This window comes from Talaromyces amestolkiae (genome assembly GCF_001896365.1).
Source record: "Talaromyces amestolkiae strain CIB chromosome Unknown scaffold10.1, whole genome shotgun sequence".
In the NCBI taxonomy this organism is placed as follows: domain Eukaryota; kingdom Fungi; phylum Ascomycota; class Eurotiomycetes; order Eurotiales; family Trichocomaceae; genus Talaromyces; species Talaromyces amestolkiae.
The window spans coordinates 1,017,696-1,043,888 of NW_024468046.1; the positions used below are offsets into that span (position 1 = coordinate 1,017,696).

General features: G+C 47.1%; 11 protein-coding genes across 11 annotated transcripts; 6 read left to right on the forward strand and 5 right to left on the reverse strand.

Annotated features, from left to right (window-relative positions):
* Positions 1 to 596: 596 nt before the first annotated feature.
* BHQ10_005839 (uncharacterized protein) lies at positions 597 to 2,204 on the forward strand (the record flags this gene model as incomplete). The annotated part of the gene is made up of 4 exons (XM_040878358.1): positions 597 to 1,058; positions 1,128 to 1,509; positions 1,580 to 1,968; positions 2,025 to 2,204. 4 exons carry the CDS (start codon positions 597 to 599, stop codon positions 2,202 to 2,204), a joined length of 1,413 nt encoding a protein of 470 aa, XP_040734343.1.
* A 583-nt stretch (positions 2,205 to 2,787) lies between these two features.
* BHQ10_005840 (uncharacterized protein) lies at positions 2,788 to 3,238 on the reverse strand (the record flags this gene model as incomplete). Its single annotated transcript, XM_040878360.1, has 2 exons — positions 2,788 to 3,069; positions 3,128 to 3,238. The coding sequence occupies 2 exons, from the start codon at positions 3,236 to 3,238 to the stop codon at positions 2,788 to 2,790; spliced, it is 393 nt and encodes a 130-aa protein (XP_040734344.1).
* Positions 3,239 to 4,599: 1,361 nt separating this feature from the next.
* Positions 4,600 to 5,919, reverse strand: BHQ10_005841 (uncharacterized protein; the record flags this gene model as incomplete). Its single annotated transcript, XM_040878361.1, has 1 exon — positions 4,600 to 5,919. The coding sequence occupies one exon, from the start codon at positions 5,917 to 5,919 to the stop codon at positions 4,600 to 4,602; it is 1,320 nt and encodes a 439-aa protein (XP_040734345.1).
* Positions 5,920 to 6,977: 1,058 nt separating this feature from the next.
* BHQ10_005842 (uncharacterized protein) lies at positions 6,978 to 8,075 on the reverse strand (the record flags this gene model as incomplete). Its single annotated transcript, XM_040878362.1, has 2 exons — positions 6,978 to 7,098; positions 7,165 to 8,075. 2 exons carry the CDS (start codon positions 8,073 to 8,075, stop codon positions 6,978 to 6,980), a joined length of 1,032 nt encoding a protein of 343 aa, XP_040734346.1.
* A 1,051-nt stretch (positions 8,076 to 9,126) lies between these two features.
* Positions 9,127 to 12,844, forward strand: BHQ10_005843 (uncharacterized protein; the record flags this gene model as incomplete). Its single annotated transcript, XM_040878363.1, has 4 exons — positions 9,127 to 9,326; positions 9,396 to 9,449; positions 9,509 to 9,726; positions 11,226 to 12,844. 4 exons carry the CDS (start codon positions 9,127 to 9,129, stop codon positions 12,842 to 12,844), a joined length of 2,091 nt encoding a protein of 696 aa, XP_040734347.1.
* A 373-nt stretch (positions 12,845 to 13,217) lies between these two features.
* BHQ10_005844 (uncharacterized protein) lies at positions 13,218 to 14,574 on the forward strand (the record flags this gene model as incomplete). Its single annotated transcript, XM_040878364.1, has 2 exons — positions 13,218 to 13,305; positions 13,355 to 14,574. 2 exons carry the CDS (start codon positions 13,218 to 13,220, stop codon positions 14,572 to 14,574), a joined length of 1,308 nt encoding a protein of 435 aa, XP_040734348.1.
* Positions 14,575 to 16,090: 1,516 nt separating this feature from the next.
* On the forward strand, positions 16,091 to 18,206 carry BHQ10_005845 (uncharacterized protein; the record flags this gene model as incomplete). The annotated part of the gene is made up of 4 exons (XM_040878365.1): positions 16,091 to 17,021; positions 17,071 to 17,370; positions 17,430 to 17,811; positions 17,864 to 18,206. 4 exons carry the CDS (start codon positions 16,091 to 16,093, stop codon positions 18,204 to 18,206), a joined length of 1,956 nt encoding a protein of 651 aa, XP_040734349.1.
* A 901-nt stretch (positions 18,207 to 19,107) lies between these two features.
* BHQ10_005846 (uncharacterized protein) lies at positions 19,108 to 19,577 on the forward strand (the record flags this gene model as incomplete). The annotated part of the gene is made up of 2 exons (XM_040878366.1): positions 19,108 to 19,263; positions 19,329 to 19,577. 2 exons carry the CDS (start codon positions 19,108 to 19,110, stop codon positions 19,575 to 19,577), a joined length of 405 nt encoding a protein of 134 aa, XP_040734350.1.
* A 416-nt stretch (positions 19,578 to 19,993) lies between these two features.
* On the reverse strand, positions 19,994 to 21,301 carry BHQ10_005847 (uncharacterized protein; the record flags this gene model as incomplete). The annotated part of the gene is made up of 2 exons (XM_040878367.1): positions 19,994 to 20,211; positions 20,260 to 21,301. The coding sequence occupies 2 exons, from the start codon at positions 21,299 to 21,301 to the stop codon at positions 19,994 to 19,996; spliced, it is 1,260 nt and encodes a 419-aa protein (XP_040734351.1).
* A 451-nt stretch (positions 21,302 to 21,752) lies between these two features.
* BHQ10_005848 (uncharacterized protein) lies at positions 21,753 to 23,417 on the forward strand (the record flags this gene model as incomplete). The annotated part of the gene is made up of 1 exon (XM_040878368.1): positions 21,753 to 23,417. One exon carries the CDS (start codon positions 21,753 to 21,755, stop codon positions 23,415 to 23,417), a length of 1,665 nt encoding a protein of 554 aa, XP_040734352.1.
* Positions 23,418 to 23,731: 314 nt separating this feature from the next.
* Positions 23,732 to 25,223, reverse strand: BHQ10_005849 (uncharacterized protein; the record flags this gene model as incomplete). The annotated part of the gene is made up of 4 exons (XM_040878369.1): positions 23,732 to 24,631; positions 24,690 to 25,048; positions 25,101 to 25,123; positions 25,189 to 25,223. The coding sequence occupies 4 exons, from the start codon at positions 25,221 to 25,223 to the stop codon at positions 23,732 to 23,734; spliced, it is 1,317 nt and encodes a 438-aa protein (XP_040734353.1).
* Between the last annotated feature and the right edge of the window lie 970 nt (positions 25,224 to 26,193).

The following is a 26,193-nucleotide window of genomic DNA, read 5'->3' on the forward strand; positions in this document are numbered from 1 at the left end:
GTAGAAAACAGTTGAAAACTCTTTCTCTGTTTGACCTACAACTCGACTCAAGTCATCGAGACATTTTCGGAGCATTCAAACAATAACACTTTTCGTGTAATATTAACTACAGCACAGAACCGGACCTTGGAATACAAAAGTTACAAATAGTGAGGGGCTGTTCATCTGATATAAATCAGGGCGTGTTTAATCTCCCACTAAATAGTAGCATAGTGAAAGTGAACAAAGAAATCAATCATTTGGCTGTTTGTTCACTTCTATTTGCTTTATGGGCAACTGGCATTATGATTCAGGGTTACTCCAATCCGTGGATGTAAATGACGGATGCAAGGTAAAAAACTTCAGGCAAACAAACTCCCGAAATTTGACTCTAGGCTGGCATCTTACTGCCTCGCTGCCTAAGCTAGAATTCGAATATATGACTGAGTCTGTCATCTTCTTCGCGTTCTTTTCTTTCACTTTTCCCACTTCCGCTTGCCTCATTAATCTTCACATCACCTTCTACATTACTTCCCACACTATTTTCTATACTACTTCTAGCATTGCTTTTTGCAGGCAACCCAGCATTTTGTTACCATCCATCGGTCCTCGAAACAATGCCGAATCAAAGCACCTTCAGTCAGCTTCAAATCCTAATTGAAAAGGAATGTTCCAAGGCTTCATTCGCATGCGGTGGTAGTATTACCATCAAGGAAGACTCCACTGCCAAAACCAAAGCCACGGCCCAGTCCTCGGTGCCTATCAACCTGTTCTGGGCATCTCCCAAGGACGAAGAAATCCATAGACTGACTTTCCCTGCACAGTCGACAGAGTCATCGGTCAGCCAACTGGCGAATGATTGCACAGTAGCCTCATTTGGCCGCGGTGATCAGGATGTGGTCGATACAGACTATCGTCGAGCAGGAAAATTGGATACAACACACTTCGCGAGCAACTTTCACCCTACTGAATTTGGCATCTTGGAAAACATTGAACAGATTTTGCTTCCGGCGATGGGTGACAAAGCAAACGATGAAAGTCATTCCAGAAAACTCATTGCGGATCTATACAAGCTCAACGTATGTTCTATATCTGCATTGCTTATCAAAATTTGATCTTCAATGTACTGACTTCGCGATTCGCGATAGGTCTACTCAGAGCCTTCCGGCCATTTTTGCAACCATGTTGATACCCCAAGAGATACGACCCAGATAGGTTCGCTTGTTGTGTGTCTGCCTTCTAAATTCGAAGGTGGGAACCTCCTAGTTCGCCATGGCGGCCAAGAGATCAATTTCGATTGGTCGTCTAAAAGTGCGTCAACCGTACAGTGGGCTGCCTTTTACAGTGACTGCGAGCATGAGATCAAGACTGTTACAAAGGGGCACAGAATCACTCTTACCTACAATCTGCATCTCGTAGATATGATGGGCGGTGCAATTTTGTCACCGAGACGAATTGTCGACCCAGACACGCTTCCTCCATATAAACTTATCAAGTCCATGGTAGGAAAGAAAGATTTTATGACCGAAGGTTTGTACTTTGACTCCCCTTTGACTGTTCGTTTGTGTTTCATTTTCATAATTGAGCTAACAGAACTCAGGTGGTATACTTGGCTTTTTCTGCTCTCATGCGTATGCACACACCTCTGGTGACGCAGCACGCCGTCTTCCCAAGAATCTAAAGGGTGCCGACATTATCATCTACAGTATTTTTCAAAGTCTCAGATATGAAGTTTCAATTCGCCCCGTACTCGACGAACAAGTTGAGTTCACCTACTACAAGGGCAGATTGGTGGATGCACAAATGGTATCAAACATGCCTCGTGACATGAGTGGTGCGAATGGGAATAGAAAGAGATGGGAAAATCTTAGAGGAAGGAAAAGCACCAAGCGACAACAGAGGATTGCCGATCTTGTTGGGACCGAACTACACAAGGAGATTGTTGCTAGCGCTTCTCAAGTGGAAACAGATTTAGAAGAATTGCTAATGGTATGAATCTCGTTACTCATGCTGATATTACTTCCTCTAACATTTTTAAATATTAGATTGAGGAAGATTGGCCAAATGAACCAATTGAGGATATTCACTGGCTAACTTCGGCGAAACATTATGACACTGCTCTCACTTACACTGCCTATGGCAATGAACCCTCTGTTGGTTACAAGTACTCATACGCTGCTATTCTAGTGACGATTCCTGCATGGGAAAAGCGGCAGAGACAGTAAGCCACAGGCCGCTACTCGGGTTGCGGTCTTGTCTCGTAAATCCGAACACAAAGTGTAGCGAGACTGGCGCTCTGGTGATATTGAAGGGACAACATAGACTTGGATCAGATTGCTTTTTAAAAGTATTTGTTTGACCACGGTTATCAAGAGACGCTTCTCTTACTTTTGTGTGCTTTGAATCTCCTCTACTCCTCTTGTTAAATTTAGATCATCTTTTTCTCTGCTATAACTAGCTCTATATTTAGGCACCAATCAATACGTCCTTCCTCCAGCCAGTCCATCTCAACGCACCAATATAAGATTTTTCAAGAGCTCGACTTAGCTTCGCCATAATGGCTACTAGACTCCAGCACCACGGTGAGGTGCGAGCTCATTGCTGGAGACCTGGTGGGAACAGGTACCGCATATTTTAGCGGATTTCTTTCTGACTACGTCAGATCCCATCTACTGCCATATTTCAGCAGCCTTGTCTTCTATACTAAAAGCATAGATTGGCCCTATAGACCTCAACTGCGCCTAATTTCAGCGCAGGACGGATGAGGAGGAAAGGAGGGAGGCGGAAAGAAGGGGGAGGGGAATATGATTAGTCGGGAATTTTAGATTTCTCATCCTCATCCACTCGTTCTGGTAATTCACGCTCGTTCTGCTGCTGCTGCTGTCCGTTATCTTGGACACGAGAGGCGGCACGAGCGGCGGTACGACGACGACGACTCGGTCCGGGGCCGGCGCGGAGGGGCTGACCAGCCGAAGCTGGTTGCGGAAGATCCTGCATCAACCTGTCGACGATCTCGCGGAAAGCTATTTGGTAAGGACAGTCTTTCTGCAAATGGCCCGTCTTGTTACAGATGTAGCAACGTTTCTGGTCCTGAACTTGTCAGCACTATAGAGTGTATGAATTACTAGGAAAGGGCCATGAAGTCTACCTTTTTGACCCCCGAAGGGCCATTTCGAGGGGGCTTGCGGTCGTCCCTCTTGTCGTCCTTACGGCGACCACTCTCAACACCTGCACTCACGTTAGAAACCTTGTTAGACATGGTTGAAACGTTGGAAACTGGGATATTCTCTGGCAGTGGATAGTATTGTAAGACCGATGTCGAAGTAGATCACGATGTTGATGAGGAAGAGAAGAGAAAAAAAGAAGAGGAGGAGGAGGAAGAAGAAGAAGGAGGGGGGGGGAACAGGTTGGGAAAGCGCCCCGTTGCCCGTTTGTTTGTGCTCCCAATTAGGAAAGAGCAGAAAGGCGCGCTTACTTTGGGTCTTAACCAAGCAAAAGGCCACACAGTACAAGCGGCCATACGAATGCGCCAACTGGGCACGACTCAGTGCTTACGACTATCTAGGCGTCAACTGGGCTTTTGCGGAATCAAGTCCATCCCTGAGCCAGAAAGGATCTGACACTTACCACATGTGATCTATGATTGAATATACAACTATATCCTCTTCACGAATGACACAGACTTCCTCCATCTTATACGGGGAATTGATCCAACTCATCGCCGCAATGCGAAACCGCGCACACCAGCGCGTGATGATCGAAAATGACGAAGAGGACGACGAGGTCGAAGAACCCCAGCCTCGCAACCCCCCTGAGTATTAATTTAAACACGAGCAGAGGTTTCCAGTATTTGACGGTTTCTTGTGTGGCTCCTTGTCATGCGCGAATACACTACGCATGTATGCATGCGTGGATGGTTCAGATGTGGTTATCAGGCAATCAAGGCTTTTCAACTTCGAGAAGGGCCGATCAGCTCCCTTCGACTTGTTTGCAAGACTCCTAGCAAGCAGACGCCTAGAAGAAGGTGAAGAGGAAGTATCAATTGAAACTGAAGAGAAGTAAGAAAATAAACGATACTTACTTCTCCGCCTACGCTTCCGAGCTAGTGCAAGTCCTGTTGCTGAAAGAAGCGACAGGAGCTTGAAGCCCGCTGGAAAATGCGGTACCTGGATCATCAGGTCTCCAGAAACGAGCTTGCACCTCATCGTGGTGCTGGAGTCTAGTAGCAATTATGGCGAAGCCAAGTAGAGCTCTTGTGATTTACATATCTTGAAGTCCAAGGGTGCTAGTTGATATGGGGTTACATGAGCGGTTCAGCCGATTAGCATCCTCGTCTTTAAAGTCTAATTGAAAAAATTMCSGAGCCGTAAGGTACTCATGACCCGTACAACAGTACAATACAATCTGAGGGAAATAAGTCAAGGATAAACGTGCACATGGCAATTGACAGTAACATTGACATGTCCAATCCTGGGTCTCCTCTGTGGTCTTACCAGGTAAAGTTATTTCAAATGCTACCATGATCGTACTGTATTTTTCACATATAGCGGTTATTGATTCTGGTCCAAGATATTAAACACATGAGACTTGAAACAATTCCATCCAGATGTCTTCTCGATATCATTGTACATTTGATGAAACCCCCTGCCCGAAATTGTCAGGAGCAACACGATTGCACGGAATACCAGAGCTGTTTTGATTGATAATGTTGGCACATTGATAAACCTCATCCTGTAATGTCGTATTCCACATTGGCAATCCAAGCGTGTGGTTCACCGATTGGAAGGTGACATTATCGAACTTGATTCCCGGACAAGGGACCAAATCTGAACAATACATCGAAGCGACAATGTTATATGCCGAAGTGCCTGTGATGTTGACCCAGGAGACATCCTCAATCTGGAGTTTGGACGTGTTGCATGCGCCGCTGGACTCGCTGTAGATGCATTGGGAGATCTGGATGGGCAGGTGGGTATTGACCATTTCAAAGTTACTGAAAGTGACGTTCTTGACCAGACCACCGCCGCCACCGCCAGAATCGCCGTTCGAATCATTATCGACCGGCGTTCCTTGCCATGTCTTGATATATGCACCCTCGGTACAGTTCACGCACCGCACGCTATCAAAGGTTATATTCTCGACATAATCTGGCCAGGCCGGATACTGTCCAATCGAACCGATAGTCATACCTGTCGAGCCGTAACAGGTGACATTTCGAACCAACAGATTCGTCGTATTACCCTTTGCAGCGATGCAGTCATCACCATTAGTGATAGTAGCATTTTCAATTAGGAGATTGCTACTTCGCCACGAATCATAACCATCTGTATTTGTCGTGTCCCATTGGTCGTCACTTGTAGCGTTGACGAAGAAGTTGGTCAGGGAGACATTGGTACTTTGCCAGACAAAGGTTGCCCAGAATTGTGGTTGGAGGATAGTGAGTCCATCCGCTAACAGATTTGTGGAATTGAAGAATGTGATACTGATAGGTCGACCGGGCTGATTGGCTTCGTTTTTGTTTTCGGTGTACCACGTCTGGCCATTGCCGTTGATCCAACCTCCTTCACCACGCAGGGTGACATTGGTACCACCAAATAACCAGGCTGTCGATTGATTTTGGTATATGACTGAAAAGACATGTGATTTCCAGTAAGGAATATTTGTGGAGAAGCGCAACTCTCCCCTAAGAGAGACGTCACAGTTGATCAGGTTGGTAGTATTGAGCACCGAATTGACGTTGAATGTGTTGTTGGTGAAGATCACAGTACCATTGATTCCGCAGAGGTCGAAAGCTTGGTGAATAGATGGTGCATCATCGACTGCCTTGCCATTATGTGTTAGGGCTTCCGGGTAGATTTCGCAAGTTGTGCCCTCGTTAACCACATAGCCCAATACCGCAGGGGCTAGCAGATTGAGAAGAGCGAGTACATGTATACGCATGCTGAATTGCTATGAAATATTTCACTGAGTATCTCTACCTCGCTTCCAGCAACGAGACATACATGTATCGTGAAAAGATAAACGAAGTATTTATACCTTCCATATTAATTATGATGCGATATGCCTCATAGTTCATCCTATTGCGTAGTACTGCATTGGTACGAACGTGAATGCTACATAGACACTCACTTCCTAAATAAGATACCCTAATATCCTCTTCTACATACTGGAAAAATTTCCGAAGTGAAACAAATCCTCGCGGCCGAAGATCGACAAAGCTATGACGCTCTATATCCCCGCGGGGTACATTTAAGCTTGTTTTCCTATCAATAGCCGTGCCGTGCGGACTAAACCCCGCGTGTCGGCCTTTGAATCCATCCAACTTTTCACGTACAAATACTTACCAATGTCCAATTACACCCCTGCTAGAAGGCATTCAATTGCCGGATGACTTGGATCTTCGTCTACTAGTACGCTTTTAAACGACGCTATATCGATTGTGTAAGGACGGCACAGCGGATTGATTCTGCGGATAGTGACATAGCCCTAATCGTGAGAAGCTACAAGAAATGTGCATGAGTCATTCGAATGTATGATCAAGGTCATTGCAAATTTGTTAAGAAGCTTATGTTATTCCCCTTCCGAGTGATCCGGAGTGCACTGCGAGGAAGTAGCCGAAGTGCCTTAATTCTGTGTCAAACGCTCTGCCTAAACCGGCGATCGACTACACCTTCCTAGAAAGGGAATTTTATTAACATACCTTGACAGCTCCGAGCTGTATCCGCTGTCGTATATTCTTCTACATGTAAAATTCTTACCAACAATGGGTTCTTCTCGATGCGTGGAAAAATCAGGTTAGTTTCCATATTATCCATGGATGCAGCCAAACCAGTGTAACTTCTTTTCACAGAGATCTCTTATCATATTAAGTTTGGATTTATTCATCTGAACCTCGACATATGTCATACACGGCACTTTCCATGCTTGTAGGGAGGGAGAGAGAGAGAGAGAGCTACATATCATTGAAACCCGGGCCTCTTGCTTTGAGCTGTTTTGGATCATGCTCTCATTGACTCTAGAATAATCCGAACACCCGCAAAGTCCAGCTCAGTCAGAGTCTCCTCCCACAGCCGCTGTCTTAAAATATCACCTTCCGTTGTGTACAACATGGCTGCAAACCTATGTATATGATTAGAGTAAAGACGGAGGAAGTTTAAAACTACGGGAACCTGTAAGTTAACTTACGGATGAATCTCCCAACTCATAAGAAAACCTCCATGGGATTCCTTCCCTTTGTTCACCATCGCATCGACCAAACATGATGCACCCACCTGTGGAGTTCTTCCAGCAATGGCGCCCCAAGCTCTCATGCCCATTCTCACCGGTACTGGGACCTCGCGTAGTAGACTGGTACCTTTCACAAAGGCAGGATCGGCGAGATTGACGATAACATCATCGGCGGAGACGTAGTCGACAAGATTCCAGAGAAATATATGAGCTAGTAGCTTGGTAATATTGTACTGTTGTACGGCGCTGAAGTTTTGAGGATTGTCAAGTGACTGAAATAGTGAGGTTTCACTCTTGTTGGAAAGTGTTACACCCAGACTGAGCATGGAGTTGACAATTGTCAAATGTGCAGGTGTAACGCTCGGTACACGCTTAGCTTTGAGAATGGGCAGAAGAAGAACTGTGAGCAGCATGGTGGACAGATAATTGACTTGTAGGTTTTCTTCATGGCCGGTGCTCTCGACAATGGTAAAATCAACTTTTCTCACGCCTGCGTTGAGAAGAACAAAGTCAATGCGCGATAGTGAAGCTTCCACTTGCCGTGCAAAAGTCTGAACTGAATTGTATGAGGACATATCCAACAGCAAAACTTCAATCTTGGCTTTTGTGAACCGTTCACAAAGTTTAGTAGCAGCCATCTGCCCCTTCTTCTGAGAACGCACTGCAAGGACTAGGTGTGACAACTTGAGGTTGAGAAGTTGGACGGCGGACTCATAACCAAGCCCAGAGTTGCCTCCGGTAATAATTGCTGTCTTGCCTGAGAGATCTGTGTCCGGTGAAGGCCATTGTGGTTTGGCTCGAAATTGATTGCGAAAGAAGATGTTGCGAAATGGGACAGTTGACGGCGGAAGATCCTTGGAGCCGACCATGTTGAAGCGCGAACGTTGGGAAATACAGGTTGCTGTATCGGTTGAGGGGAGACCGGGGGAATACACGGCCAGTTTTGTACTTCTTCTGTCCTTGACCTTCCCATTTCCCTGTTGTTCTGTTCTCAAGCACCTTTTCATATGATAGCCCTAGTACTGAACTAAACCAGAATGGGAATATAATCTCGGTGGGTCCTTCGATCTTGAGAGTGGAGACTGACGCCTTCTCGGCTTTCGATCGACTTCCAATCTCACGAAACTCCTCAATCCACTTCTGTATGGAGTCTATTAATACGGCTCGATGTAATGTAGATTTTGCAGATAGGCACTTATATTTTGGACTTATCACCGTCTTTTTCGTGCAATCTACTTACTCTATACGGCAAAAGACAAGTAAAACGTTTCTGAACCGCCTGGTATCATCTTGAAAAATGCCTTAGAAAGTCCACAGATTTCTAGGCTTTGGTAAAGGAAATACCACACAGCATGGGAACTCCGCTAGACCCAGGTAAGGCGTTTCTAGTCCCTTGCAAGGGGTGCATCATTCGACTCTGTGGGTCAGAATCTTACTATTGCACTACGGTGAACAGGCCTACGATTCGTGATATCAACAGGAACGGAGAAACCTGATCCAGAGCTACGAAAAGTGATCCGGAGCCATGTGATGCGGAAAAAGAATTTAGGGAGACTACTACCCCCACGGAAGAGAAAGGAAAGAAGGCCACAGGATGAAACGGATTCATATACCGACGCAGTACAAACTGTCGTAACTTCCAAAAACCCGATCCCGCGCAATTTTGGCTTTTTTGCATCTGCAGTAACCTTTGCCGACTCGATAGAACCCGAAGCCGTTGACGATTTTCTCAAGTGTGAGTTTTGGTCTACTTCTTATCTGATCTTGAATTCTGGTGGTCTCGGGTGGCTCATCAATTCTGAATCAGTTTCATACATTGCAAAGCAGGTTCTATTTCCGCTAGAATCGTGCATACTTTTTGAAGGTAGGGCAGAATCATGGATCGCCCCTCTCCAGTTTGATGCTGCTTTCCTTCACTGTATGATATTCAGCGCACATTTCTACTTCGATGCAATTGCTTCGCGCCAAATCCCGGGTGTCACGCCACACTTGACTCCGCAGACCTTGCCATACTATAAGAAGACCCTCGATCTTCTTCGGAAACGGCTCTTTGATCAAGATCTTAATGCACGGACTTCTTACACCACCCTGTCGATATTCAACATCCTTGCTTGCCATGCGTATGTGATGGGTAGTTGTGAGAATGCAAAACATTATGTAGAATGTCTGCATCGACTGGTCACGCTTAGAGAGGGAGTGGTCTCTTTCAGCGACAATCCGAAACTTCTGGCCGAGATACTAAAGTATGGTCCTTTATTTCTAATGAGGCTGTTTCTTGTCTCTTATAGCTGAAATTATACAGGTCCGATATAAGCATTTCACTTCATAGCGGTCTTGCACTCACGTTCTTCAAAGACCAGGAGTACATTCTACCGCACCCAGATCTCGCGTCCTTCCTTAGATCACGAGACCTCGCCGGAACAGACCCCAGGCCTTTGTTCAACATGGACGCTGAGCTCTCCAAAGTCTGGAAAAGAATGTCCGAGTTCTGCTCCGTTATCAACCTCGCTGCCGATTCCGGTCAGCTCATCACCACCCAGATATTTCTCCAATCCATGGCCTCAATAGTATACCCGCTCCTTCATATGAAATTTGAGCCTCACCCCAATGACGAAGCAATACGTCTAACTCTTCTCGCCTTATCGAGCAGCGTTTTCCTTCCGTGGAGACAGCTTGGATTATCTTATCCCTACCTCAGGTCTCAACTCAAGGCTTGCCTCTTACAAGTAGATACTCAGAAAGCTTCTCCAGCACAATCGATATGGCTTCTGATGGTCTCGGCAGTCTCTGTCTTTGACTTCAGGGATGGTCCTTGGTTACAGTCTTTGTTATCCGGCCACATTATAAGTTGCAATATTCACTCTTGGAGCGCAATGCGCAATCTTTTGAAATCATTCTTATGGATTGACCTCGTGAATGATGGACCAGGAAAAAGTATATTTGAGTCGACAATTAGGCATGAGCAGACTCAACCTGTCGTTTTATCGATATCCACGGCAGATGTCTTGGAAACTTCCGACCATGGCTCGGATGCAAAATACGAGCAGATTTCTTTACCTCAATCTTGACAGTACTTCAGTTGTATTTTCGATAATTTATTTCATTGATTGACGGTAATAGTGCTCTCTTTCTCATGACGGTCTTCACTGGGCGTATAGCCCTAGTTACATTTGTACTAAAACGGCCATCCGCCCTCCATTCCCGAAACGGTACTTTTGACCACAAAAACCATCATACATCTACATCACGATAATACATTAAAGATCCCTTGATTATCGATTACTCTGACTCTTTATTTCTTTGTTTAAGGCTCAAAATGGTGATTGAAAAGGTTAAGCCGTGGTTTACTATAATCCGAGTCAAGTTAGGGCTTCTCCCACAAACCTTCCGCATCCGGGACGGAAATGATGATGTTGTCATGACTTGGACTCGATGCAACTGTATATAGGTCATTACTCGTACTTTCTTCAATTTGATGAATTATGAGCATAGAGTCAATTATCAGTACTTCTATTTCATTCGTATAGTACGCAATTGCAATTCCAGATGCCAGATGGCTGTGTTTGTCAATTCGATCCATGAACTCACTTAGAAATAGGATTTCATGGAGGACTGGCGAATGACAGGTACAGCTTTTTAAGCCTCAAAAACCAGGATATATCGAGTTCAAAAGGCTGGTTCCAAGTAGGAAGCTAAGATGTTTCTGATAGTAAACAACATTGATCAAATCATCCGTTTCCGGCCCCTTGGAACCTTTGACTCTATATAGCTCATAGAGCAGCTTCGGATCATGACGGATAGATTAAGGTTGAACCAAAGTTTTGCTTAGTAGTAGCGAGATGCGTGACCTCTCTCTGACACAAGCGATGCGTGAAGGGTCATATATAGGGGTCCCTCTTCAAGTTTATTTCGCGGTAGAGTCTGTATCCCGAATTACGAGTGTTTGAAATCGTCTCCATTCACCATGCAAACTTTTCAGTGTTTCGCCCTTGCGCTACTACTCTCAGTTCACGTCTTAGCTCAGGACGCTGGAGTGACCGTGTGGGCAGTCTTCGGCTTCAACGTGCACGGCGATAGCACGCCTGGTGTCTTGTCGGAGCCCAAAACATTGACTCCATTTGGAGCACAAAACTTATACAATGTCGGATCTAATTTCCGTGCTCGCTATATCATCGGCGGCTCTGTCAAGGCACAAAACACTTGGGTACAGGACCTCAATCAGCACAAATTGGATCCTGAACAAGTGAGAATATACTCCACTTCTGAACAGTATAATGAAGCGTCCGCTCTTGCATTCATGCAGGGACTGTATCCTCCAACTGGCGATGCGGACCAGAACTATACCTACCTTGATGACACTTACATTCTATCGAACGGCACTATAGTCGGCTCTCCTTTGAACGATTACCAATACCCACGAATTTATGCTAGCAGTCTGGCAGACCCTGGCTCAATCCTTGTCGCTGGTCAAGCAGACTGCGACAAGCATCAAGTGCTGGAGCAAGAGTACCAGGCGAGCTCTGAATTTCAACGCATTGATTCGGAGAATGCCCAATTCTACTCTGACATGTATAATCTCGCTCTCGAGGGTGTATTGAATGAAGCCTCGGTAGGCTATGCCCGAGCCGCAGATGTATACGAGTATCTGCAATATAACTACCTGCACAATGAAAGTCTCATGACAGAACTATCATCGCAAGACTTACAGAGGGCGAGAGTGCTGGCAAACCAATATACGTATGCCACCAACGGAAATGTGACTGTTTCGGGCAATGACGATAGCGACCGGGTTCGTGCCATTGCCGGACGCACTTTATCTCGCCTCATTCTGCAGTCTCTCCTTATGAACATTGAGACTGAGGGAGCTGGATCAAAGATGACGTTAGTGTTTGGGGGTGTCGAACCGATCGTCGCTTTCGCTGGCCTCAGTCAGCTTGCGTCGACAATGAACAGCCAATTTTATGGTATGCCGGTTCTTGGATCTTCAATGATACTCGAATTATTCAGCATGAGTCCAACATCTTCGGACGTATATCCAAATACATCAGATCTATACGTCCGACTTCTCTTTCGCAACAGCTCTTCAAGTCATGAGGGGTTCACTCAATATCCCCTGTTTGGCTATAGCCCTAGCCAGATCGACCTTCCTTTCAACGAGTTCGCTGCCGCACTTGGCGAATTCATGCTTCCCTCGACAAAGGCATGGTGTGACGTGTGCGACAGTTCTCCGATGTTCTGCCTTGGAGCCGCAAATTTGGGTAAGAAGCAGAGCAAAAACCATCTCAGTCTCGCTGGTGCTGGGGCTATCGGTGCAGCCGTTACTCTTGCGGTAGTATTGGCAACTATGGGTATTGCGTGGCTCTGTGGTATGGGACTGTATCGACGACGCAAGTCACCGGGTCTCGGTGGTTTCAAGGGTGATAAGAAGATGGCTAGCGACCAGGATGTTAGTTTCGCGGATACACCGAACGGGGCGTTTCAAAAGATCGCACCTGGTGGAGGCGCAAAGGTCAAGAGTCATGAGCGTACCGGGAGCTGGGAAATGAGAAACAAGGATCGTGTGTCGCCATTAGATGACGAGGAGGACGACGATATAAGCGGCATTACAGAACCGGTCAAATGCCATCAGATTGTGTGATAGTCAGTAGCAGTCAATACAATCCTGTGTCATTGCGTACAAAAAGAGTTCAAAGTCGAGTAGAAAGCGTTAAGAAATAAGCACGTGAGCACTGAGTGTTGCCATCCGGCAAGTGCAAAGCGAGAACATCGTCACTCCTTCCTTCGCGCACCAAGGACTCGTTGCTGCCTGTTTGGGCAACCGAAAACGGAGGACTCAATGAATGTACTTCGTTGTTTCTCTCGGTGTACGACGGCTCTCATCCATCTTCCATTCCCATCTCCTGTCACACCATTCATACATCTTCTTGAGTGCTCCAGTCACTGAACCCCGGTCAAAATTCATTTTCTTTCTATCGTTTTACCGCAAAACATTTGAGTATCCGTCTCCAACAATGTCGAGGTATAGCATTACGGAGTTGTTGGCTTTACAAGACACCGCCTCTATTGATATCGGCCAATTTGCTATATATGCACTTGAGAGTTAGTTTCTTCCAGGACTAGTAAGAGACTCCTAAGCTTACAGACACAGACAACCTGCTACGCCGCCAGAAACCCGGATCGACCACCGACCGTGAGCCAACCTCGTCTGGATCGAGACGTGGCGATCGTTCTACGATGACCTCAGACAGTTCATTCCAGAAAGTGGCTTCCCGTTCGCAAAGCGAGACTCATGACAAAGATTCAGATGACAGTTCTGGCTTTGTCAACTTCCTAAAGCGACATACTTCACCAAAACATCAACGAGTCACTCCAGGCGGCAAAGTCGTTCACATTGACACAAAGGTACCCGCTCCGGAGTTCAAACCGCCGACGATCAAGAAGAGCGACGATTGTCCACCAAAGAACGGGAAGAACCCAACGAAGCCAGTCACATCGCAGAAAGTGAACGTAGAAAAGAAAACTGCTCAGAGTAGCGGGGACTCTTCCAACTCGAACAGTGTCAGGTTCGACATTTCAGCTGAACACGACAAGCCTGCTAGGGGGCCAGGAGGTGTTCGCATAGCTACTGGTAGTGAGGAAACCAATCCCCACGTTGGTGGTTTCTATCCTACATGGCCATCTTTGCAACAACTGCCAGCTCCATTATTGGCGTCTGATATCTATCGACAGCAACCATTACCATTGTCTCCAGGATTCGGGCCGATATTCCAGGTCATGCAGCCGAGTCAAGAGCATATTTCAGTGGCAGGATACCTCAACTATCCGTCATTGCTGCTGACAGATCCAGGAGCATGGTATCAAGCTGCTTCTCAGCCATACATTAATCAAGGTGCAATTCTCCAGAATCTATCGCAGCCACAAGCCGCTCCTCTGTTGACGACCCTTCTGCCAACGGTAGCAAACCAGAGTGCAGTCTTCCCTACAATCAGCCTACCCGATCCTCATATGAACGTACCGAGTACATATGCCTTGCTTGGTCCCAACAATTTGGCAGGCCAATTGTCCCAGCCAATTGCACCATATGCAGGAACACTTCCCACATACATGGCTGACCAGAACACGCAAAGATCGCTGCAGGATGCAGTGAAGGAATTTCAGAGTCTGTCGACACAACTGGCGAATCTCGATCGGTACATGGCTATTCATGTGTTCGAGATGGATGCAGAGACGAAACAAAGCCTAGTTGAGCAGCGACGCAACCTCGTCAAGGACCTAGACATGGCGAGACGGTACAAGGAGCATCTCGAGTCTACTCTCAAGATTCCATCCACGATTGCTGGAGCAACAGGAGCGTCGCCCATATTTTAGCGGACGCCATCCTCGCAAGACGTCGATCATCCCATGCTTCTTCCGTCCTACTGTGCAGCGTCCTTGATACCTGAATTCGAGCCAGCTTGGAGGCGTCTAATAACGATATTGTCGTATTCATCAGGCATACGGGCTCAGGCCAGCGTGTTAGACAGATAGTCAATATTTTGTATAGGCAAACGATGGAACATCTATATGCTTGAATTACCGGTGAACAAGTCGCGATCCATGTAGACATTGTACGTAGTACCAGTAGTACCAGCAGTACAAATGAGACTAGATCGTGTGGTGGGTGGCAAGGGTTGCATCCCGTGCAACGCATGGCAATATGCCTCCTGCATGGCGGCTACCGGCGTTCTCCCACCATCACATCCTCCATTGTATCGTAGTGTTCGTATGATACTGTGGCTGTGGTTTGACCCTGCCATCGAAACAGAAACCTCTGATTTGATTCGGCGACGAGTCTGACCGCGACCCGTTCCATACTTTCTCCTTGAGGTGGAGTCTAGTCATGCTCCATTAGAGATTAAGAATTAAGAATTATTTTAGCCGCGCTTTGCACTTTTTGAAACTTTACTGAGAACTTGTACCGTAAAATGCTTGCACAGAACTTTGAATCTCTTGCTTTACTCTGTACAATAGTACTCTGTAGGACTCGGTGTTATGCACATTGCAGTCAGTGGCTGGACAAAGCGTGGCAGCAGGAACAGGGCCTAGACACAAACACAGCCTGGCCTGGCCACCCGCTAGACCACTGTGCAATACCATTACAGGTGTGTTGTAACGCTCGCCTCGCTATTTCGGCACCAATAAGGTGCCAATTACCATACGTTACGGCGAGGTGTATCCACCACGGAGAGACTTATCGCTGGGAGGCGATAAGCGGAATGCCGCATCGAAGGTTTCATATTCGATGGCCAGAATGATATACCATTCTGAAAGATGCCCAATGATTTGTCCGGTAGTTGAAGTTTTTGATTACTATGTACTTCGATCTCAATCCTCTCTACATGTGTGATCGAATGTGTCCTGGATAACAAATAATGCTGGACAATAATACTGAGACAGCCCCAGGGAGACCCACCCTTACTTACGTCTGCGCTTACTCCACTGCCGCTCTTAGACCCGTCCGTTCCTCTCTCGCTCTCCCAGTCCGCTGCTCTCTCCTCCCCTCACTACCAACTCACTCGCCATCGATCTTCCTGCCAACAATCTTCCTTGTTGCTATACTCCACGACATTCTTTCGGCCTCCTCTCAAATTGAATCGCCTTTCGCTTCCATGCTCGCCTGCATTTACCTATAACTCGCCGCGCTCTGGCACGCTGGGACTCGGGTCCGTTGTACCAGTTCCTCGCCTAATCCGTGATATTATTTACTCGACATATATCAGCGTCAGCGGCTTATCAAGCAATTTTCCCGCCCACTCTATATTTTCCCCCAACTATCAGCGTCGAAGGGAAGAAATCCAATAAGCTGATAGTGACTCTTTTCGAATAATCCGCCGTTTCCTCCACAATGACGCAGTTATTCACCTCTTCACATCCCTCGCCTGTGCCGTCGGAGAAACGCAACTTCGCTGGCCTTTCGCTGTCCTCCAAGAAACATAACAACAATAACGTCAACAACAGCAGTAATAATACAGAATCCTCCTCGAATCATTTTCCTTCCAAGATCAAGAACTTTTTCCGCATCAACTCGTCAAGTAGCAATGTAGGGACGAACGGCAACAATTCGGACCGGGAAGCAAAGGACAGCAACGGTTCCAACACGAGTCTTCCAAAGAATGATTTGAAATCAAACTCCAGACAATCCCGGTTCTTGCCTGCTATCGGCCGCAATCGCTCGACTACCGTCGCAAGTGAAGGCAATCCGTTAGACGATAGTCTCTCCCCGACTGCTCTTGCCAACCCATACTTTGCTCACCAGGGCCATCCCGCCCTTCGACATCGCAATGACGGTTCGCTTCCCTCCACACCGCCCGATGTACCAGAATTACAAGTTCAGGGAATCCCTGCGGTCGATCAAGCGACTACAGCCGGCAAAGAAGAATTAGCACGCAAGCTTCGCCGAGTCGCCTCCGCACCAAATACCCAGGGGCTCTTTGCCGATGACAAATCTGGTGAGCGACCAAAAACAGCAGAACTAGGTAAAGAACCATTGGTAGCGCAGGGCGGAAATCAAGTTCAAGTCGGACTTCCGGATTCGTCGGATGAGGTACTCGCTGTTCCAGGCATTGGACCAGATGGAAAGATACCTCTACCGGGTCAGATCAGGGTAGCGTCTTCTGGCGCATTTCGAAGAACATACAGCTCGAACTCGATCAAGGTGCGCAATGTGGAGGTTGGTCCAGGCAGCTTTGACAAGATCAAATTGATTGGCAAAGGAGATGTCGGCAAGGTATATTTGGTCAGAGAGAAGAAATCTAATCGGCTATATGCCATGAAAGGTGCGTTGATTACGGCATTGACGAAGAGAAAATGCTGATTCTTGAACAGTTTTGAGCAAAAAAGAAATGATCAAACGTAACAAGATCAAACGAGCGCTTGCCGAACAGGAGATCCTAGCTACGAGCAACCATCCTTTCATTGTGACATTATATCACTCTTTCCAGTCAGAGGACTTTTTGTATCTGTGTATGGAGTATTGCAGCGGTGGGGAGTTTTTCAGAGCCTTGCAAACTCGTCCCGGAAAATGCATACCTGAAGATGATGCCCGATTTTATGCAGCGGAGGTAACGGCAGCCTTGGAATATTTGCATTTGATGGGTTTCATATACCGCGATCTGAAGCCTGAGAGTGAGTTGACTTTGCGGAACTGAAAAGGAATAAGCTTCAGTGACTGACAAACACACCAGATATTCTTCTACATCAATCCGGTCACATCATGTTGTCTGACTTCGACTTGTCAAAACAATCAGGACCAGGAGGAGCGCCAACGATGATTCTGGGACGCAATGGTAATGGTCCAGCGTCTTTTCCGACAATCGACACAAAATCATGTATCGCCGACTTCCGAACGAATTCGTTTGTCGGAACAGAAGAATACATTGCGCCTGAAGTGATTCAAGGGTGCGGCCACACCAGTGCCGTCGATTGGTGGACTCTGGGAATTCTGATATACGAGATGTTATATGGTACCACCCCGTTCAAAGGCAAGAATCGGACTGCAACCTTTTCCAATATTCTTCGAAATGAAGTGCCGTTCCCTGAACATGGTGGTGCACAACAAATCTCCAGGTACATTTCTTCTAAAGACAACATTTGTGTTACGCGACTAACAGCCTTCTAGTTTGTGCAAATCGCTTATCCGAAAACTACTCATCAAAGATGAAACGAAACGCCTTGGAGCAAGAGCAGGCGCCTCTGATGTCAAAACACATCCGTTTTTCCGAAACACATCTTGGGCTTTGATCCGACATATGAAACCTCCCATGATCCCTCACCAAGGACGCGGTATCGACACAGTCAACTTCCGCAACGTCAAAGAAAGTGCCAGTGTGGATATTGGAGGTTCGACGAATAAGATGCCAGGCGTTCCATTAGATTCGGGTCTGGCTACTCCTGGCGGCGAGATCGCTGATCCGTTCGAGGAATTCAACAGCGTCACTCTTCACCATGAGGGTGATGAATAAACGACTATGTCCACGCTTGATCTATTCGCTTGTTTATCTATCATAACGTCGATATATTTACAGAAAATTTCCTTGATGACTGCAACTATAACGACTACAATATCGGGTCTGTGCGTTTGAAGCTTATAGGGGTTTATGGTGTTACGGAGTTTTTATAAGTGGTCTGGATTGATCAAACGAGCTTGTCGTTCACTTGCATTGCATCTATCTATTTGACAATGTTTCCAATTAAGGATCTGTTCTATTTCACGAGACCTGTCTATCGAGCTTTGCCCTTTTGCATGTATTGGGGATATGCATTCCTTCGTATGATTTCCATGTATTGGTGATATCACACGCGCACACGAGAGTATTACAGGAATGAGGAATACATTGTTTCACCATTGGGTAGGGTATGCAGTATAACATCTGGAATCTCCATATGTCGACCGGGAGTAGGCAACATCCATGGATGTATATACTTTTCAGTCAACATTATGTGTATCAATGTGCATCAATATCTACCTAGGTAGGTACTATGAACCTAACCTCAAATGGTAATAAGAAAGTACATGAATCCAGGCTAAAGTTTCTGCGAATGGTGTGTTCGGTATGAAGCACTATCAATTTAGTGAAAGACTCGAGATTTGGCCGTCTCCAATTCAATGTTTTGTCCCCACCTCGACCGCGGGGATTCGCGTTTAAATTGGTAACACCTTCAGCACCATCACCACCAATCTTGAAAACAAAATCCTAACAACTGATCCTCAACAATCCTCAATTATAGGAACACATTAAGTCGATACTCACTAATTAGACGCCTATCCTGATTTCAAGCCCGAAGCAACCACGAACCGAACCCATCGACGAGTTGAGCGTTCAAGACCAATTTCAACCGCCAGAAAAAGTTTACAACAACAAAATGAGCCACCTCCGAAGCACAACTCCCTCCAGAGACACCAGCAACACCAGCGGCAACGAGAACAACCCCCTCCTCAGCTCCTCGGGCGGATTGGTCAGTGAACTCGAGCAGGAAGTCCTCGATGAATATGCCCGCTTACTCGAGAATGTGAATAAGGTACAACCGCCCAAAAACACCCATCAAAAGACTCCGAATTACTGACTTGTTTCGCTGGACTGTAGCTAGGCGATGCCCTCGCCAATCTCGCCGATAACCCCGCTTCGCTGACACTAGATGGCCTGCGCCTCCTCGAACGCAAAACGGCGACTGTGTACACGCTGTTGAAAGCCAGTGTTTATAGTATTGTGTTGCAGCAGCAGATTATTAATGATGGTGAAGCCGGTACTGCTGCTGGAACAGATGGAGGGTATGGGTATCAGCATGACGAGTCGGGGATGCAGGGAGGTGATGGGGATACGGTTATGCGATGAGCTTGAGTCAAAACACGGATTTGAGGTTTGGAAGGTCAAAGGATAAGACGAATTCAGCGAATCACTCCGTTCCGAATTCTACATTAGGAATTATTCGGATTGAATGTTCGAAACACCCTCCTCCACAGAGGAGCCGATGCGGACGTCCAAGCACGAGTCTACCTTCACTACGCTGCGAGTCGGCGTCGATGAGATTGCGCGAACCAGAAGATGGTTTGTTTAGTGTTGTATGGACTATCCGTTGACATCATACAACATAAGCTCGGTGACGGCTCGCCACATGTAGGAATCGGACACTTGACATGAAGGGCTGCTCGTCAAAGCCCAATAAGACATAATGATGAATGAGAATTTTATACGCAAATAATACAGCAATGAAACGAAATACAGTAGTCCAATAGTTATATATAATACATTTAAACTCTTCCAGCATAATACACCTTTCGCACATCGACAAGCTTCCTTCCACGAGCACGCGCAATCTCTTCGGGGTCTTTCTGCGTTGTCAACGCCTCATAGGTTGCTTTGACAGTGTTCATTGGGTTGCGAGATCGTTCGACACGAGCAGCTAGGTCATGGATMCCAGCTGCASGAGCCATTTCGTAGATGAGATGTTGGCAGCGGAGACCGAATCCTGTTAACAGTTAGTCGATATTCACTCGCTAGTCAAAACGAGACATACCTGGAGGACGATTCATGAGCTTCAACTCAACAGCTCCAACCTTGCCTTTGACATCACCAAAGATAGTTCGGTTCTCGTAGCGAAGGATGGGTTGCATGTTTCGAATGGCTCGGTATCTCGACTGCGTCATCGCGTCACTCGCTTCTTCGGATTTGGCTTCGCCAATACCCAACAGTCCATCACCATTGCCAGCCACCGAAAGACAGTACTGTCGACGCACTTTACCAAGACGAGTCTGATTGACGACTGCGTGCGAAACCAGAGTCTTAACCTTGAGACTTCTAATCTTGTCCAGAGAATATCCAGTAGACTGCATCAATCTCCTCAAAGCATCCGTAATCTCCTCGTTTGCTTTATTCCCATCACCCTTTTTCTTCCCCGATGTGGCTTCTGCATCCTTTGCAGCCCCCCTCGTAAGAGTCTCTCCTTCCTCGAAGATATCCGGCACAAGCGCGCTGCTGGGGCTCCGCTCATTCTCCTCTTTCCCTTTTGTCAAGCGCATATTCTCCGTGAATCGCACCCAGTCTGCAGCTGTAGGTTTTTCGGGCATCTCGTCGAAGAATTTGGCATAGTCCTCTACGAAATCATCTTCGGATTTGAGAGTGGCATGCCAATCAGAATTCGACTCCGGGGCGCGAATATGCTTGTCGACAACGGGCTCGATGGTGGAGAAGTCATCGAGATAATGCAGTTTGAAGGGATCCTTTCGAATGGCGAATTGTTCGGCGAGGTCTTTGGGGTCAATGGCTTTCTCGGCTGCGAGGATAGCAGCGAGTTGGTCCTCCGAGTATTCCTGGGAGAGGTGTTCGAGCTCCTTTTCCGTGTAAGGCTTGAAGTCGTCTGGCTTCACGCTGTTCTCGATTTCATTCACTGTCATCATTTGAGGCGCTTCGGCAGGCTTTGGCTTGGCCAAAGATGACTTTCGAGCATACAGGGCAGCTGCTGCATGAAATTGTCGTCGGACCACTGGCACGCGAGCGGCAGCTCTGATGGTGGGCGTAAAGCTGCAGAACAGGCATTTCGCCGGTTGTAAGACACTCATTGTGAGCTGCAGTCCCTTCGACCCGATTCCGAGCGAGTGGTGAAGGGTCTGCAATGGATTGTCGCGATTGCTCACAAGTTGTTTGTTCTGGAGACACTCTGCTGTACCTGTTCGGAAGAGAACAAATTCTCCTGACCGCCGGGGCTACATCGGCCAATCATGTGTCTCTTTTTCATGCTTAGTCTTTTATCTGCCGCAATTCCTAATTTTTTTCCTGGTACGATCAATTCCAAAACTTTACAGCCCTCTTTCTCTTTCTTGCTTCACGTTCGCGGCATCCAATGCCCTGAATCCAATGTTCAAGCCTCATCTCAGCGTGCTACAACGTTCACTACGACTCCAAACCCCTACTGCTTCTATTCGAGTTTACAGCGCTTACTATCGACCAGACGATGCGACTGTAGATCACAAGATAGGATCCTATTTACGAAACATAGTGCGAGAGAACAGAATGAAGCAAATCAATGCAGGCGGCAAGCGCCAGCAAAGGAAAAAGAGGAGGATTGCGCCCGAGAATCTATGGGAAGCGGGCGAACATGGAGAAAAGAACCTGCAATTGGATTGTCAGCAATTACTTGAACGAGAACGTCGAAGTAAGGGCGAAGATGAACAAACCTCAGAGGACAAACCGACTACGAAGAAACCCCTGCCAGAACCGTTTACCGAGATTGAACTTACTGTATCCGAGATATCTTCTGGAGGCGACGGACTGGCCGTATCGGAAGACGGGAATCACGTTTACGTTGTACCGTTTACAGTGCCGGGCGACAAAGCACTCGCTAAGGTCGTAAAACATAACCCACAGGCCGGATACTCGATAACAGACTTTGTGAAGGTCATCAAACCGGGCCCTCAAAGAGACGACAGCCAGATCAAATGCCAGTACTTTGGCAAGTGCTCTGGTTGCCAGCTCCAGATGCTCTCTTACAAGGACCAGCTAGAACACAAAAGGAGAATCGTGGAGAAGGCATATGCCAATTTTTCCGGCTTAATTCCTGAAGTCGTGCCCCAAATCGGCGACACATTTCCCTCGCCGCTTACATATAACTATCGCACAAAATTGACGCCGCATTTCGGAAAGGTTAGACGACCTAACAAGGAAGATGATTCCCCGACACAGGAAGTGGAAGTTCCCCCAATTGGCTTCAATATAAAGAATCAGTCCAAGACAATGGATATCGAAGACTGTCCGTTGGGTACCGACATTGTCCGGATAGGACTTAAAAAGGAGAGGAAACGAGTTGCGGATACTATTGCAGGATTTAGCCAAGGTGCCACGATCCTGTTGCGCGAAACGACGGCGCGCATACCCAAATCCGAATTTGACGAGAACAAATACGCAGATTCTGAGGACGTTATATTGAAGAAAGACCATCCAGACTACGTCGAAGAAAAGCGATACGTGAGAGAAAATAATGGCTTCGTGGCTGAGTGGGTAGACGACTATGAGCTCCGAACCAAGGCCGGCGCATTCTTCCAGAATAACAACTCCATTCTCTCCGGTTTTACAGAATTCATGCGCCAGAACGTCCATCCGAAGGAACCCAAACAAGGCGAAAAGCCCATTAAATACCTGATCGATGCATACTCCGGCTGTGGCTTGTTCACAGTAACGCTCTCCAAAATGTTCAAATCCTCTCTCGGCATCGACATTGATGTACACTCCATCGAAAACGCGCGCGAAAACGCAAAATTGAACAACCTCCCAAACACAGGGTTTGCAGCCGCTGACGCAGCCCTTCTCTTCCAAAAAGTCCCTTATCCACCTGACGAGACCTTGATCGTCATCGACCCCCCGCGAAAGGGCTGCAGCAAGGATTTCCTAAGGCAATTACTCGAATACGGCCCTCGCCGTATCGCCTACGTGAGCTGTAATGTGCATACACAGGCTCGCGACGTTGGTTATTTAGTGCAGAATGATTCGCCGAATGGTGTCCGATATGATATTGAGAGTATTAGGGGGTTTGATTTTTTTCCGCAGACGGGACATGTGGAGGGTTTGGCAATTTTGAATAAGGTGCAGAAGCCTGTTGATGCTAAAGTTCCTATGCCGCCTGCTGAGTCAAAGAGCGAGGATGCTGCTGCTCCTGCTGTGGCGGTTGAGAAGGAGGTTTGATATGTAGATTTCATCTAGGAAAATCAGGTCAAATTCTTCCATCCTTTTTGGCATAACAGTAGATTCTGGCTGTTGACACTTTGAAAAGGTGCATGGATTTGGACGAATCTACATGGAGCTCATTAAGAACTCTCAAGTCGAACGAAATCTCATTATTGAAACTGCTATATACAGCGCTCTAACTACAAGATCCATTGGTGATAACAACCCATCCCCTCTAGCACTCAATATCCCGAATTTTCGAAACAGCCGTTACATGCGAGTTGCGCCATCATGTCGTACACGCGAAACAGAACCGATGTCAAGCCAGTACATTAAGCGCCTCCAGGACCACCTAGCAGAGCAAATCTTCGCACGATACTGGGACCGATTTCATCGTACTCGGCCTTGGTGTGGCAGTAACTACGGAATTCTGGCGTTTGACCGAGCAGGCTTCCTCCGAACCAGGGACCGTGTCGTTGACGTTTGTGTGTCACGACTTGCACTTCCAATCCACCACTCTTGGCGCCGCCGCTGCGGGCTTCGGATGCGCGGATGCGGGCGTCTACTAGGTGTCGAATATCACGTTGCAGACGCCGGCCGAAATCCTTGTACAAAGTAGAACCACCGGAGAGAACAATGTTTTTGTACAGACCTCTCCTGACATCAATGGGGGAAGATTGAATCACACCGTCGACGACGGTCGGGAGAGGAGTGAGGAAGTCAGAGGAGTAAATTTCGGGGTTGAAGAAAATTTCAGGTGCGAGGAAACGTTCGTAGCCGACATCAATCTGGATGGAGCGTCCGTTGGGTGCGGTCACGGTGTGTTTGAGGAAACGGTCAGGCTCGCGGTCGTAACGAGCAAATTCCTTGACGATATCTGGGCAGACGTAGCAATATTCTTCCTTCACTTTCTCGGCAGTTTTCAGACTGCTGTCCGGCTCGCCGCGGTCTCGGAGCAAGCTCTGAACGAAATACGTGATATCTCTACCGGCAATTGGAATACTCTTGATCGAAGAGCCGATAACGTAACCTTCGGCAACGGGGATGACATGGGTAACACCATCACCAGAGTCGATAACAGTACCGGTAAGGGACCTATCGGTCACTTTCGATGACGTCCATGAGGCCGCTAGAGCTAGAACGGCTTGCACGGCGATATAAAGACCAGCACAGTTGAACGACTCGAACATAATCTCAGCGGTATTTTCACGGTTCTCGGGCGGGTTCAGGGGCTATCATCATATCATGTATTAGTAAACAGATCTTTGGACCACATGTTTGAGGTAGTACCGGTTCAGTAAGCAAGAAGTAGTGATCTTCAGGTTCCACGCGGAGATACTTGAATATTGAGTTCGACCAGAAACGTTCCATATGATCCCAGTTCTCGATTTGACCATGTCTGATAGGATAATGAATGCCGTATCCCGGTCCGTTGGCGGCGGAGAGCGCCTCATCTCCAATGAAGAAGTCCAAATCCTCTGTTCCACGCTTTCCTGCCAGATGACCACCTCCTCCGCTTCCTCCGCCTAAGAAGGAGGGTTTGTTCGCAACAGCCGGTCGTCCAGAAGCTGCTGCACCTCCACCGCCTGCAGCTTTTGTCGCAATTGCGGTAGGGAAAACAAACGAGGGAGAATCGTTGCCGGCGAAACCTGGCAGAGTGTCAGCATACAATCGATTTCAGTGATCAATGTGTTTATCCACCTATCTTGGAATATCCAGTTCCGCTAGAAGTGAACGACGTTAGAATGTATCAACATGGAGAGGACCGGATAGTGTGGAGCTGACGTACTTGTCCATGACAACGGCTGGTGTTTGGGAAGTCATATTGAGACGTGTGCCCCAGTCGGAGCAACTCAATGCCACGCAAAAGGACCGAAATAGAAGAAACGAAGTCGCAATTCAACGAAGAGCAAGTCTTTATGATGGAATTCAGCTACCTGGAACGATCACCAAGTAAGGCGCGGGGTCAACAAGCTTCCAGGCAGACAACGGAAGCACCACTAGGAAAGCCAACAACTTGAAGGCGGTCAGCCCTTCTTCCACGACAAGCAAAATCATCCAATGGGAGCTGGGGAGTCACATGACCGAAGTCCATCCACGCATGAGGTCACTGCTCTTCCCAGTGCATCCTGCATATTTCTTTGATTTGACTTATTCTAACGTTTATCAGATTCCGTCTGAAGAATTTCGCTTCAGTGTTTCTATATAGACTATGCTGAATGTTGTGTGCAATCTGGATATGCCAGTGTATCGGTGCCAAGCCATTGGTAGAATCTCACCCCAGCCAGTTGAGGTCTTCAGATTTTATACACAAAGTATGGGGTAGCAAGCTACCATCTGGAGTGATGGGGCTTTTCTGGTCAGACGTCTGAAATCAGCACAGACTTTCTAGTAGAAATCTTTGAATTGTCAAACTTTTGATGAGAGGCAGTGCAGAATGAGAACATTAAAGAGATATATTTTCACTGCGCCGTTGTCCTCCTGCCTCTTTGCTGGGCTGCTACAAACGGCATTGCGATAGGGAAGGAGCGTCATTCACCCACTGCCTGACTTCCTTTCCCACAATCCTACAGAGGCTCGTCTCATCTTTCCCTGGGATCTTTCCCAGTCGTCTCATCTCTTCTCCCATTACCTATCATCAGTGCATCCATCTCCTGTCTGACTGTCCAACCTGAGCAACCTCAGAAACAGACGAGGCTACCTAGTCTTACCCAGCTATTCTTATTCTACTTCGTTATCGTTTTTTTTTTTTTTTTTGTTTTTCACTAGATTCCTTTGGAGACTTGATACACTC